Source organism: Cynoglossus semilaevis, chromosome 10, assembly GCF_000523025.1.
Source record: "Cynoglossus semilaevis isolate Cse_v1.0 chromosome 10, Cse_v1.0, whole genome shotgun sequence".
Classification (NCBI taxonomy): domain Eukaryota; kingdom Metazoa; phylum Chordata; class Actinopteri; order Pleuronectiformes; family Cynoglossidae; genus Cynoglossus; species Cynoglossus semilaevis.
In genome coordinates this window covers 4499923-4513351 of record NC_024316.1, presented here as the reverse complement: position 1 = coordinate 4513351, position 13429 = coordinate 4499923, and the positions used below count along the sequence as shown (strand labels likewise).

General features: G+C 41.1%; 1 protein-coding gene across 6 annotated transcripts in view; it reads left to right on the top strand.

The window, feature by feature from the left end:
- Positions 1-13429, top strand: part of LOC103384697 (ERC protein 2-like) — a 219721-nt gene that overhangs the window by 684 nt on the left and 205608 nt on the right. For all 6 annotated transcript variants that reach the window (XM_025059639.1, XM_025059638.1, XM_025059635.1 and 3 more), the window contains exons 1-2: positions 1-583; positions 5398-6147. The exon at positions 1-583 is cut by the window's left edge. In XM_025059639.1, the coding sequence (XP_024915407.1) occupies positions 1-583; positions 5398-6147 (1333 nt within the window). The remainder of the gene's footprint in view (positions 584-5397; positions 6148-13429) is intronic.

Genomic DNA, 13429 nt, shown 5'->3' with positions numbered 1-13429 from the left:
AGGAGGGGCTCGCGGCTCTATCATGGCTCCCAGTGTTAAAACCATGTCCATGGAGAACATCCAGTCTTTGAGCGCAGCCTACGCCACTTCAGGCACCATGTATCCAAGCGAGCAGGATTCTCTGCAACCTTCAGGTGGGTATCCTGAAAGAACCATGACCCTGGGCAGGAGCACTAGCCAGTTCTCCTCTAGGGGCCGCAGCAGAGGGATGGGTAGCAGCCCAAACATCACCACCTCTGGGCTCCATCACTCTTCAGAACCCGATATAGACCAACACCCGATGGCGGCAGGGACAGAGAGTCTGTGGCGACAGTCTGGAAGGTATTCACAAACACTGGACTGTGATGAACAAATTAGGTTGTCCAATTCCGACTTCCAAAATCAGGTTCGAGAGCTGCAGAAGGAGAACGACTGCCTGAGAAGGGAGCTGGATGAGGGGAGGGAAGTGAAGTCAGGAACCACAGTGAACAGTGTCAACTTCTGGTGTCCAGAAGGAAAGAGAGAGAAAGGTGCAAGGCTTGAGGACCGTGGGAGGACTGTGGGTTTGAAGGACCAGTACAGAACAGACCAGGATGATGTCCAGGTAAGACAATGATTCAAAATTGATACAAATGTAGAACTGAGATGAGATGAACTCGTAGTAATACATCACCAAGCATGTTCGGTTTCACAGTGGTGAAAAATTTGATTTGTTCTTCAACAGACCTTAACTGCTCTCCTCTGAACATCACAGCCTTTTGTCTCCATCTTCAAGGTTGCACAGGAAAGCTTTCTGTGTGGTTCATTTAAATATATAAAAAAGTGTTTCTCCAAGTTTAGCTCGGTCTGTTTCCATGGAAATATGGCTCAGCTCCTAATGGTAACTTTCTTTAAACAAAAGCTCACGGCTTGGCTCAAGTGGAAGGTGCATTGTCCACATCTAGAGCCATCATTACTGCACTTATATCGTCTTAAATGGGATACAAAACAGAAATATGGGTTGGTGAAATGTATGAAATGAAAAGGCTCCTTTTGAATTACTGCAGGAGGTATATATATATATATATACTTTTTTTGATACTAATTACATTACTGCAGGAGGTATATATATATATACTTTTTTTCTTGTAATTTTGACTTGAATTATTCATGTGGTTTCAGTGATATATTAACTAATTTATGAGCAATTAAAAAAACATTATTACTGACATTTTGGTGAGCATTTACTTTTTGGCTAAATAGGACTTGTTTCTCAATTCATTATTATTTGCCCTACCTTACATTTCCAACAATTTTAAGCTTATTTGCTTAATTTCAAGCTAACATTTAGCCACCATCTTTGCTACCCATTTAGAATTCTGTTGAATCTCTTCACATCTGTCGTTTACTCCCTCTGTTCAACTTCATTTTTGTCAAACATGCAGCTCATTTACAGACATCTGCAATTGTCTCCTTTTCTCCTGTAACTAAGTGGCCTTGGCTGCGTTTGTATTTATAGCTCTTTTTCATCACACGTTGTCATACAGCGTGTTGGAGACCGTGACGTACACATTCTTTGCACCTGAGTCCTAAAATCTAAATTCAGAGCTTTGCCTTTTCGAAGTGATAGATTGGTGTTTTCGAGGTGGAATTGAATGAGGATTTTTATGGCGAGGCAGTAAAGGTTGCATAGACACGTTTTTAAACAAATACGTTTTATTTTACTATTAAACAATAGTAAAAAGGACTGCTTTCCTATTTTTTGTTTGTAGTCGAGCTTTGATATACTAAGTTGGTGGCAAACCTTGTCCGTCCATCCATCCATCCATCTGTTACTGGGTCACAGGAGCAGCGTACCAACCCCCCTGAACCTTCCTGCAGGTGGTGATTCAATTGAATCACCACCTGCAGGTGGTTGGTACCTCCCATCTGGAAGGTACCAACCGCCCTAACCGGGAACCTGGAGGTGAATCCTGGGATTCCACGCCAATGACAGACATTGCCTCTGGGCTTAAGCGCCACTGCAAACTTTGTATTCGACTTTTTTCCAATTATCGAGTTTGGTAAAATGCTGCCACACTGTGGATGTCTTTGGCATGATATAGGAGGACTGACTGCAAATGAAACGCTCAAAATTAAATACATTTTCTGCAAAACCACCGGACCTAGGCAACATTTTACAGAATACCGGAAAAAAGGTCGAATGAAAGTTTGTTAGCAACAGTTAGCATCTCACGGCTACAAACATGGCATTTCACCTGAAAACGGTAAGCTAGCTCGTTTGCATTAAGTTGTTCCGTCTGTTTCGAGTATGTTCATATCAAAATTGGCATATTTCAGTGTTTTAGTCATTAATAGTAAATTATAGTAATTAATAATATTTTATTACTCCATGTGCATGGTTTATTTTCTTCACTCGTCTTGATATGGTTTTAGTTTCTTAAAGCGGACATGCTTTTTGTGTTTAACAGTAAGTTAGGTAAGTAAGCCAAGCTGAGCTCATGTTAATGCTCATGTTCAGTCAATGATAACATGACGAAAACAATTATCTTAATATTCCTCAGCCGTTTTTGTGCTCTTACCACTTTGACATATTTGTCTATTTTCGGAAATCATGGCCTATGATGTTGCACAGATGTACGTGATGTCAAACGCTGTTAGAGTCGACAGACGCCAGCTTGTGACTACTTTCAGTGTAAAATAATGAGGTCAAAATCGATTTGTTATATATATGATTCATTGGTTGATTACAGCCCTCATAATGATAATATTACGGTATAGCTGAACATTTTTCTACCTCCTAATTGTCTATTTGTCTATTCTCATTATAAGGACTTTCAATAACTCTAAGAAACAACAATTGCTGTCTCCTGGTGTTAAATAATGATAAAAGAATGAATAACTTAATGATTTATAAAATGTACTGTCAATTCAGATAACTGCTGCATAAAGAGTAAATATGACAATACAGACAATTTACTCAACACTGCTGCTGCATAGAACACATTCATCAAACATTTGTCACATTAACTATCAGCAAAGTAGGTATTTGTGGGGAAACAAAAACCTGCTTCAAGTACTTTAACTTTAACTTTAACTTTCTCTTTCATGTCTTTCCTTGACCCTGTGACGCAGTAGTTTTTTTTTTTTTTCCACCAACAGCAAAGCTGTGCATCATGCAGAAGATTCTTATCGCTTTGTTCTCTCTTATCACCACTAATGTTTTCAGCTCGGCCTTTCAGACATTCCTGAGGTTCCTTCGTCGCCCTTTGCGTCACTTGGAGAACTTTAGTCATTAGCATAAAGAATGTCACCTTTTCTGTGGGCTGTGAAGCGATGACCACAGCTGTCCCCCTGACCATCTGTTTGTGTGTGTGTGTGTGGTGGACATTCACATTTGTCTTCTCCGTGGCCATGGAGTGCAAATACAGTGTGTGAGTGTGTGTGTGTGTGTGTGTGTGTGTGTGTGTGTGTGTAGGATTGTCCACTCACACGGACTTGACATTCAGTGTTGCAGTTTGTTGCATATGTCTGTGTTCACCCTCATTACTCGCAGCTCTGTCCTTGTCGAGCTCCTTCTCCTTTAGGATTTGGAGGAGTAAAGGAGTTCCAGCATAAATAAATAAAGGAAAATAATAATATTATTATTGGTATTTGGACCAAAGTGTAGCATTATTATTATTATTATTTTATAAAATACGTAACTGACTGAAAGTATTGACCCAAACTACCATTACTTTTTTAAATAATGTTTTGGTTTAAGCAGCATCGCAGCCATTTCTTTATACTATGACATTATTTATCTTACCGATTTAATATTTTTCACAGTATGTTATCTGATTTCAAATGCAGATTCAATTAACTTTTTTTATTCCCCCTGTACAATTTAGAAGACAAAGAGCAACACCATTGAGGAAACAGAAATAATTAAAAAGTAAAAAAAATAAAAAAATTTAGGTAATGTAGAGAAATATCGCACATAATAAAGGAAAAATGCACTAAGCAAATGTACCCACAGTGTACTTGTATCAAACAGTATATTGCACTGGATCACTTGAACGTAGGTGGGAGTGAGGTGGGAGGCACGGAGGTTGATGTCATTGTCCTGAGGGCTGGACAGAAGACTTGTGACCCAACAACAGCAGCTCAAAACTGCTGCTCACATACTGTGGGAAAGGAACGAGAAGGCAGTCCAGTGATGGTAGAACAAACCTTATATAAATTACTATCCTTTATTACTTTATATACGGACAGTCCACAAGGAAGTCAGTGAGATGTCTTTAGTGACAGAAAGAGTTCAGCATGTACATCATTTGATGGCACTTCAGTGTTGAAGTAGAGCCTCCTCAGGTGGATGTCCAAGATTATACTACTGACAGCTCCAGCTGGCAGGTGGCAAAGTGAACAACGAGGATGAAGAGCAGCGAAGAGAGCATAGAGTCCGGTGGGAGGCCTGTAGAGGTGATGAGGTGGTCAGGCAGTTCCCTGCTGAGTCCAGGGTGTTTGTTTAGAAGTCCAGGAACCAGGTCGTCCTGATTAAGGTTACGTTGGCGTCTCTCTGCCAGGTTGTGTGGCTGCAGGGAGTTGAAGGCAGAGGAGGAGTCAGCAAACAGAAGGCTGGCAGAGAGGAGAGGGGAAGCTCCGGGTGTTTGTTGATGACGTCGATGATGAGTGTCTTGGCTTCATCAGTGCCTCTCCTTTCTATTATGTAAATTGGAGCGGTTTGAGCTGTGCTTTTATCATTTAACATTGCAACGGAAACATCCCATAGATTTCGTCCAGTGTCAGCCCCCTGTAATAGAGAAACACATTTAATATTATTAGGATTTTTATACTCATAGTCTGTTGCTGCTGATGCTTATTATTCTAATAATAATAATAATAATGAATAATGGGCTTGAACCCAGGACCTTCTAAGTGCAAGGCAAAAAAACCCCGTTACACTATGGAACCACTGTCCCATAATCATTGACTAAAATGGCTAAAGTATTCCTTTTATTTACAAACCGAATGTGTAACTATAATTACACATTCTGTAATAATCTATAATTTATAATAATGTAAAATTAATTTCCTTAAATTTATAAACCCATGGAGCTATACAACAATAATGCGTTTAAAGTAACCTTTTTGTCGGTTTGCACTTTACAGTACCAAATACACGTCGTTATTTTTTATCAATTTGTCGCCTCCATGTGGCCAAAGTGTCAAACGACAATCTAACAAACAGTCCTTTTACGTCACCGTTTTCTATAACTACTATCCTTAATTGATAAAGCCACAAACAAAACACATTAACTGTTTTTACTATCCTAAGTTCTAGAAACATCTGTTGTGGAGTGTATGCATTCCTCGTCTTCTGTTCCATTTTTTTTTACTGTAGTATCACAATAAGCGCTTTGTAAATTTAAAAATGAAAACTTTGCTCTGTTGTTGCAGCCTCTTCCACTGACAGTGCAGGAGCTGCAGGAGGAGCTGAAAGCTCACAGGGAGATGAACAGTCGCCTGCAGCGGCAGCATCAGCAGGGGAACTCCGGCTCTTACCGGGAGCTTCATATGAAGCAAGACCACAGAGGTGACCTTAGTCCTGGTCCCAGTCCCAGGCATAGCCCCAACCACCTGCACAGCCCGGGACTTAAGAACAGCCTCCGAGTTAGTCCTTCCAACACCTATAATTCGAGACAACAGGAAGCTGACATCATCATTCACAGCCCAGGTTACGGCTGCAGCGCTTCAGTCTCTACACAGAGGACCAGCCCAGCAAACACTCCTCTGCCTGGTCTGAGGAACAGCACCAACCGAACCCTCTACTCCCCCGGCCAGGCACCACCACCACCCAGGGCGGCCTCCCACAATCCCAGCAGCCCCTGCTGCCAGGTGCCCAATTGCGACGGCTTCTGCTCACCGCCACCTTTGGATCAGACAGAGGAGAATTTTGCCAGGCTGCAGTCGGAGCACGAGCGTCAGGCCAAGGAGCTGTTCCAGCTCAGGAAGACCATGGAAGAAATGGGGATGAGGATCGACTCGCAGAAGCAGACACTGGGCGCCCGTGATGAGAGCATTCAGAGGCTGCTGGAGATGCTGCAGGGTCAAGGTCAACATTGGGGGCGTGGACAACGGGTGGCCACACCTGCAGCGGCGGCAGCACAGGAAGCTGAGACTCAACTGGAGAACATACACGTGAGAGAGGTTTGTCCTCGTCTTGATTTTTATAATACTTTTTAAGGAGCAGCAACACCAATAAATCCACATTTTAGCCTAGAAACAAAGACTCACATAATCCCATTTACACCCACTACACTGTTCTTGTTGGTACTGTGCTGTGTCTCCTTCCTGGAAACAGAATTTAGTAGGAGGCTCTCTGTCCTGTGCCATTTTCATGGAGAAAATCTGCAGATTAATTAAAACCCTGCAGAGAGTTGATAATTTACTTCTTCTCTTATCATTTAATGTCAATTGCAGTAAATCCACAGGTGACTTAGGTATTTAATTATGATTGTTTGAACGTAACTACGTCACACATATTTACCACAAGGTGGAGTAATAATGAAGAAGCTATTTGGTCCCCTGGAATTTAAATAATTTCTTCCATGTGGAGTTCATAAAAACGGAGTTATTGTGACAAACTTGTTTTGTACATGAATAGCATCAGGTCGTTGGTGTTAAAATGTTGTTGGGGCTCTGGGTTACAGAGAGACATTCATTGGTTTAAGCAGCAACTGATGGTCTTTCTGTATGGAGATTGCATGTGGGGACATCACGAGGATTTGTGTTTACTAAGTCAACCCTCTAAATCACATGTCAAACTGAAGGCCCGGGGGCAAATGCAGCTCGCCAGGTCATACGTTATGGAGTTGTTACATCTTTACAGTCTTCCATTTACAACCAACCCTTCAAGGGGAACTGTACTGCTGATATGAAAATGAGTTTGACACTGCTCTAAAGTGACCATAGGCACAAGTGTTAGTGTGAACGGTTGTTTGTCTTTACATGTGGCTGTGATGGACTGTGTTTAAACTGTTCACCACTGTAAAAGATGAATGAATTAAGATCAATGAAAAAAAAGAGTGTCACTATTATAATATACAACACTGAGAATTGAAATATAAGTTTCAGTCTCAGATGTGTCTTCTACATATCTTTTTGTAGCACGAAATACTGCAAATATAAAATATTTATATTCTGACTTCATTATCACTTAGCTTTACCTGAAGCTTGGCCGTTTCAAGTCTTCGTGTGTGTGTGTGTGTGTGTGTGTGTGTGTGTGGACCAGAGCGCAGCCCAGCAGGTCCAGGTTAACATATGGAGGGTGCTGAGCTTGTGTTCAGCCATGCTGTCCTACAATCTGACCCATGGTGTGTGTGGATAAAGCAGTGTTACAAAATAAATAACTGAATATATAAATACATATTACAATTTTTTTTAAATGAATTATATAGATTAGTTATTTACATAGCATATACCCTAAATGCTGTACAGTGAGGTTTTGCATTAACAGGCTTTATCCTCATCCTAAGGCTGCCCTCTTTATTTTTAACTCCCAAATCTTCTAATCCAGGGGTGTCCAAGACGTAGATTAGGATCTGCCAGTAGATTGTGGAGGGAGTGCTGGTAGATCATGAGCAATTAAAATAAAACACAAAACAAAAGATATGCATAGATATGTTTAAATATAGTATGTAGTAGTGACCATATTTGATAAGAATATCGTACATGCATATAACCTAATTAAGTGGGCTGGACCGGTACCATCATAACATTAAACTATAAATAACCAGAAGTCTGTCATTTCCCCCTTTGTTTTTAGGCAAAAAAAAGAACATTAGATAAATCTTCATATTTAGTGAAATATAATTTTACAATTTAAGTGTTTGTGTATTTTTTTTTTACTTTCAAAATTCATCAAGTAGGCCAGATTGAAACCCCAAGTGAGCCAGTTTTGGCCCACGGGCTGTATGTTTGCCACCCCTGATATAGAGTTTATATGTAATATATTCTGTTTATAAGAGTGAAATATATATTGAACGTTTTTAATGTGGATAGATCGCTTCAGTCTGGGCCTTTGAATAGTAGCTCCAAAGCCAAAAAATTGTGGATGTCCCTGTTCTAAGCCTTTCATTTCCCCCTGCTCTTAGTGTGGGTTTTTTTTTTTTTTTCTACGCATCATTTAATCGTTTCTCTGCTCTTATTTTCAACACTAAAATACATTTTGTGCTTGTTGTTTGTTGGTGTTTGTGAACATATGTGCACACCAGCAGCCTGTCAGCTTAAGTGAGCTGGACACACCCACTTCATTGTGTCTTGCCACCAGTGGCTGATGGGATACCTGCCAATGGTGGATGTGTTTTGGTGACTGAAATGTTTGTGTCCAAGGGAAATGTGTGTCTCCTTGTCCGGATTATGTGCGTGTGCGCTGGTGCACACCGGACCCAACCATGCTGTGTGTGTGGGTGGTTAGGACGTGATCACACACTCACACACACACACACACACACTCTGCATGCTGTGCTATTTTTATCTTGACAGCTTAAGGCCTGCACTTCGTGTGTGTGTGTGCTGGAAGTGGACAGCACACACACACACACACACACACACACAGGGTGAGCGAGTGAGCAAGCGAGGTAGAGACTGAAAGGCAGTGTTTTTCTATGGCTAGAAAAAACAAGCTGTGTTTGTCTGAATATTAATGTATGATTAATGACTAAAAACACCCTCTGACTGGCCTGATTGAACTGAGAGCAGGCTATTTTTCTTTCCTTTTTAAAACCTCATGTGCACGCGCCTCTCGTGCACACGTGCGTGCGTCTCACCTCGTTTCTGCTCACTCGGCATCATTTCCTTTGGAGTTTTTATGCCAAAATGTTTGCACAATGTTTAGAAAAAGTTGAAATTAGCATTAAAATAGAAGGAAAATGTAGGTTTTCCTGCCGTTGGTTTTTGGTCTGGCTGTGTGTGTGGTCCTTTTTGAAGAAAACTAGAGCGGCGCAACTATGTCGACAATTATGAGATTTCAGTCAAAGGTTTGTGCAGGTCTGCAGTTACATTGGAGTTGGTCTGCTGGAAATGCCAAGGCTTTTTTTATAAAAAAAAATCGACTCTGTTCATACTCTTTCTACCAAAGCAGTTAAGCACAGGGCAAACGGACTGTCGTGGTTTCACTTCTCAGCCAAGAGGCTTCTTCAGTTTTAACTGACTGCTGGAAATATTTTGGTATTTAGTCTCAGACTGAAGACTGGATACCTGAAAACAGAGTCATTATAGTACAACAAAGTTTTAGATTTCCTGGTCTACAGACTAGGAATCAGCTTCAAAACACTAGTCCTGTAATTGTGTTGAACGGTGGACCATGTGTTCTAAGGACAACACGTCCCTCTGTCCTTCCTCCAAACGTCTTTTTTGCCTATTCTGACCAAACAAACTCCCTTTAGCTTGTTACGTTTTTCTTCCCCTGCCCAGTTTATTCTTATTAGACGTCAGTCTTCTGTCTTAGACGTGTCTCTGCAGCAGTGGTGGACATTTTCCTGGTCTGAGCCTCACAGTGTATTCATATGCAGGACTCTAGTGGGGGTCTGTTTAAGTTGCCGTTTATGTAAAATTTCACTTTTAACACTTGCTGCTTTCCCAGGAGTGTCCACATGGTGGCAGTGTTTTATAAGGAGTCTGAGCGCCGTTGGTTGTCGTGCTCGAGGACCCACAGACACACACACAGACACACACACCTACACACATGCTGTGAGGCATAAATCTGGGCCTAATCGACTCTCCCCAGCCGCTGGTTCCCTGTAGACCCAATAATAACAGCTGCACCGCTGGTCTGTTCCTGCCCAGCCCTGACCTGCTGCCAGTGGTCCACACACGCACACACACACCCCCTCTCAGAGTGAGATTTTCACTCTTAGGCGCACATATCTTCTTCTCTTCATATCCCTGTGCAGATTTAGTAGAGTTCTCAGGGGCCCCCGGGCAGAGTTTGGCCCTGACTGTAAATGAAGATATCTGTCTCCTGCCAGGGCTGCGCTGCTCTGCTGCTAAAGGGATAGTGTGGAAATCTTTTAGCTCAGGGGTGTCAAACTCATTTTGGTTCACGGTCCACATACAACCTAATTAAATGTGCCGGAGCAGTACAATCATAACATAACAAATAATAAATTACAATAAGTACATGCGTTTCCCCATATAAGTACATACCGGTAAGTGTGTTACATATTTCTTATTATTATTTAGTCATATTGAATTGAAAGAAATATAATTTTACAAAAAAAAATCCTGAACATTTAGTGTTTTTTTTTTTTTTTTGGTTTTCAGAATTCCGTAAGCAGGCTGGATTTAACACCCTATTGGGGCAGTTTTGGCCCAATAGGGTGGTATGTTTAACCCCTGTTAGAGTCACTGTTTGAGATTGAGATGAGTAATCTGCTTTATTCAAATTTTGGTGAGAATATGCCTCAGATATGGCATCGGTAATGAAGGACAACTAATTTTAGCAACTGAAAATGATTTATCTAAAAAAACCCTCATGCATTAATTTGTTTCCTTGAACCAAAGGATCCCTAGAAAATAACCAGTTTTCCTTTTTTTACATCACGCTTGATGACTCACTCAGGTTCTCTTGGTTGTCATTGTATTTTGTTTTTGGTTGGCCATTATGGCAAATTTTGTGTTGCAGGAAAAATATTTATGGTTTTAAAGGTTAGATAACATCAGCATCACAAGCTAATTGCTGTTGCTGTGATCAGCATTGCGATATACTGCCACATGTGAGGTTTTTTAGTCATTCTGGAACACTGAATGAAAGTACTAATGGAGGCTTTAGTGGATTATTACCTCCTGCGTTCTGGGATGTAAAATCTACTATTTTTTTTATAGACTTTTTGCAGGTGTGAAACAAAAAAAGAAGTCTGTCCCAGGAGGAGCCAAAGGACAAATCAGTTATGGCTCTCTTTTTTTAAATAGTGCATCTGACTTCATAAGTCTTTGCTGTTTTTGGCAGTCTCTGCCTCTGCACCTTCTCTGAAATAACTCTGAAAGTGGAAGTTTATGTCACTCGAGCCCCTTTATTTTCTTTTCCCATTTCCCTCTCTTTCTTACGTGTCGTCCAATCAACTGTAAACATTGACCTCACCTACAGTCTTGATTAGCCTCTTTTAGCCTCTGCTAATGAGCTAACAGTAGATGACCACGGCACATACACACATGGACCTCCTGTTTGAATACCCCCCTGCCTCCCGTACACACCCAGGTCACCACATGCTCGCCATGCTCTGTTGATCAGCCAGAATGTTGGAGTGGGAAAAAATACACTGAGAAAAAAAAAAAAACAACCGCTCATTTTTCCTTGGTCTATCTGAGCTGTAGACCTTCTTGGACAAAAACAAAGGTTTTCTATTTCTCCAACAGCACGGTTGGTTAAGGTTAATTAACCATTAATTTTAGACACATCACATGGGTTTGAGTCTGTGCTTTCTGGGGGAAAAAATACACTGAGAAACAGCTAACGGGACACAGTGTTGCCAGCTAATTTGCATTCTGATGGGATCTGCTGTGCATATTCAAACCTGTAACAAAGTTTGCCACTGGATACGCAGCAGGCTTGAGCGGCTGTGAACGGTACATGATGTGGTGCTAACGAATGAACATGGGACCGGACCACCTTAGCTACAGCTAACGGGACACAGTGTTGCACACTGAGAAACAGCTAACGGGACACAGTGTTGCATTTTCAAACCTGTAACAAAGTTTGCCACTGGATACGCAGCAGGCTTGAGCGGCTGTGAACGGTACATGATGTGGTGCTAACGAATGAACATCAAAAAAACACCATTCAAATTTCAGACAAATATGTCTATATGCTGAAGACGGTTTTGTTTACGTTCACCAGTTGTACTCCATACATTGGATTGTGCTACAGTCACTTTCTTTTGTCTGTGTTGTTCTTTGGGTTACGTTCACCAGTTGTACTCCATCCCAGGTGTAAGTCAGACTCTTCTGATGTTTTTGTGTCCTAGATTATGATGTTACCACTGTGTTAGTGTAGGTGAGTGACTTAGGCACTGATGTACAGTATGTGAGTTCCGACTTCCAAAAATAGTAGAGTTGCATTATAGCACATGACAAACCTAAGGTCAAGTCAAGTCAGATTGCATGGCCCGCAGGAGCATAAAAAGCATTTAATTTAGTCCATGCAGCAGAGTTTTTTTTAAATACACAGCAGCAAACACTAGTTGTAACTTGAATAAATAATAATCGATGGCAGAACATTTATCAAGGCTGTCATTTATTTTAGGCTGTCCACTTAACACTGGCCTAGTTGCTGATGCTTCAGACTCTGATATGAACCACAACCTTGATTTCCATTCTGTTTTTCTACGTAGCTTCACCCACCTGTGTCTCCCCCTGTACGTCTGTCCTTCATCTACATTGTTATCATTTGTCTGTCCTCAGGACTCGGCTGCTTCTTGTTTTCCCTCTTGATTACCTTCACCTGTTAGTCCCTCTGTCCACCTCTACACCTAAATGCCATTACCTCAGTTTCTAGTTTGTATTCAGTTCAGTGTCGTGTTCATTTGTGGGGAGTCATCTTTCTTTGACCTCATCTGTGCAAATTACTACATCCTTGAGAAATTTTAATAGTTTTAACACATTGAAACAGTCCTGTTTGAGAAGTTTGATGATGTAACTTCCTTGAAATGTAGCCACTCAAGGATCCTTCCTTGACTTCTTAAAGTGTGTGGAATCAGGTCACGTTCATGTCTACAAATATACCACACATGACACCACGGCCCGAGGGCTAGAATCAAACCTTTGACCATATCCTTCACTCAGGATGTCGCCACTTATTGCTGAGTGTTGTGTTTGATCCTATTCGTTCCATATGCTGGGTCCTCGGGCACATGTGGACTGGAGAGGAGGGTCTTTGATGACACGGTGTCCTGCATGATTTGCTGTAGCCCCTTTGAGAAAATCAACGATGTTATCTGACCTTGCAGTGAACAGTTAATAGGAACTCCTTATCATTCATCGCAGTTAAACCTGTTCCTTTCACTTACAAGTTCATAGGAAAAATGCAAGAGTTCCTGCTCTACTGTTGCCTTATTTGTTGACCTTGTGACAGTCAGGGAAATACGAAAGCCTCAATTCCAGAGCTGGAGTCTTGAACACACCTGAGGTTTTCTCCTTTGGTCTTTGGTTGGAAAATTGTTTAACAAAACAACACAAAGGAAGAAAATGTTTTGGAGTCTAAAGCAGTGTCAAACTCATTTTGGTTCATGGGACATATGCATTAGATGTCAAGTGGGCCGGACCAATACAATCATAACATAATTACTTATAAATAAGTCGATGTTTTTCCCCTTTTGTTTTCACGCAGAAGTACAGGTATATTAGACAGTCTTCATAGTTGAAGGAGAATGAATTAGTTCTATAACAAGAACATGAAGTGCATTTTATTTTTACTTTAAAATTCATCAAGTGG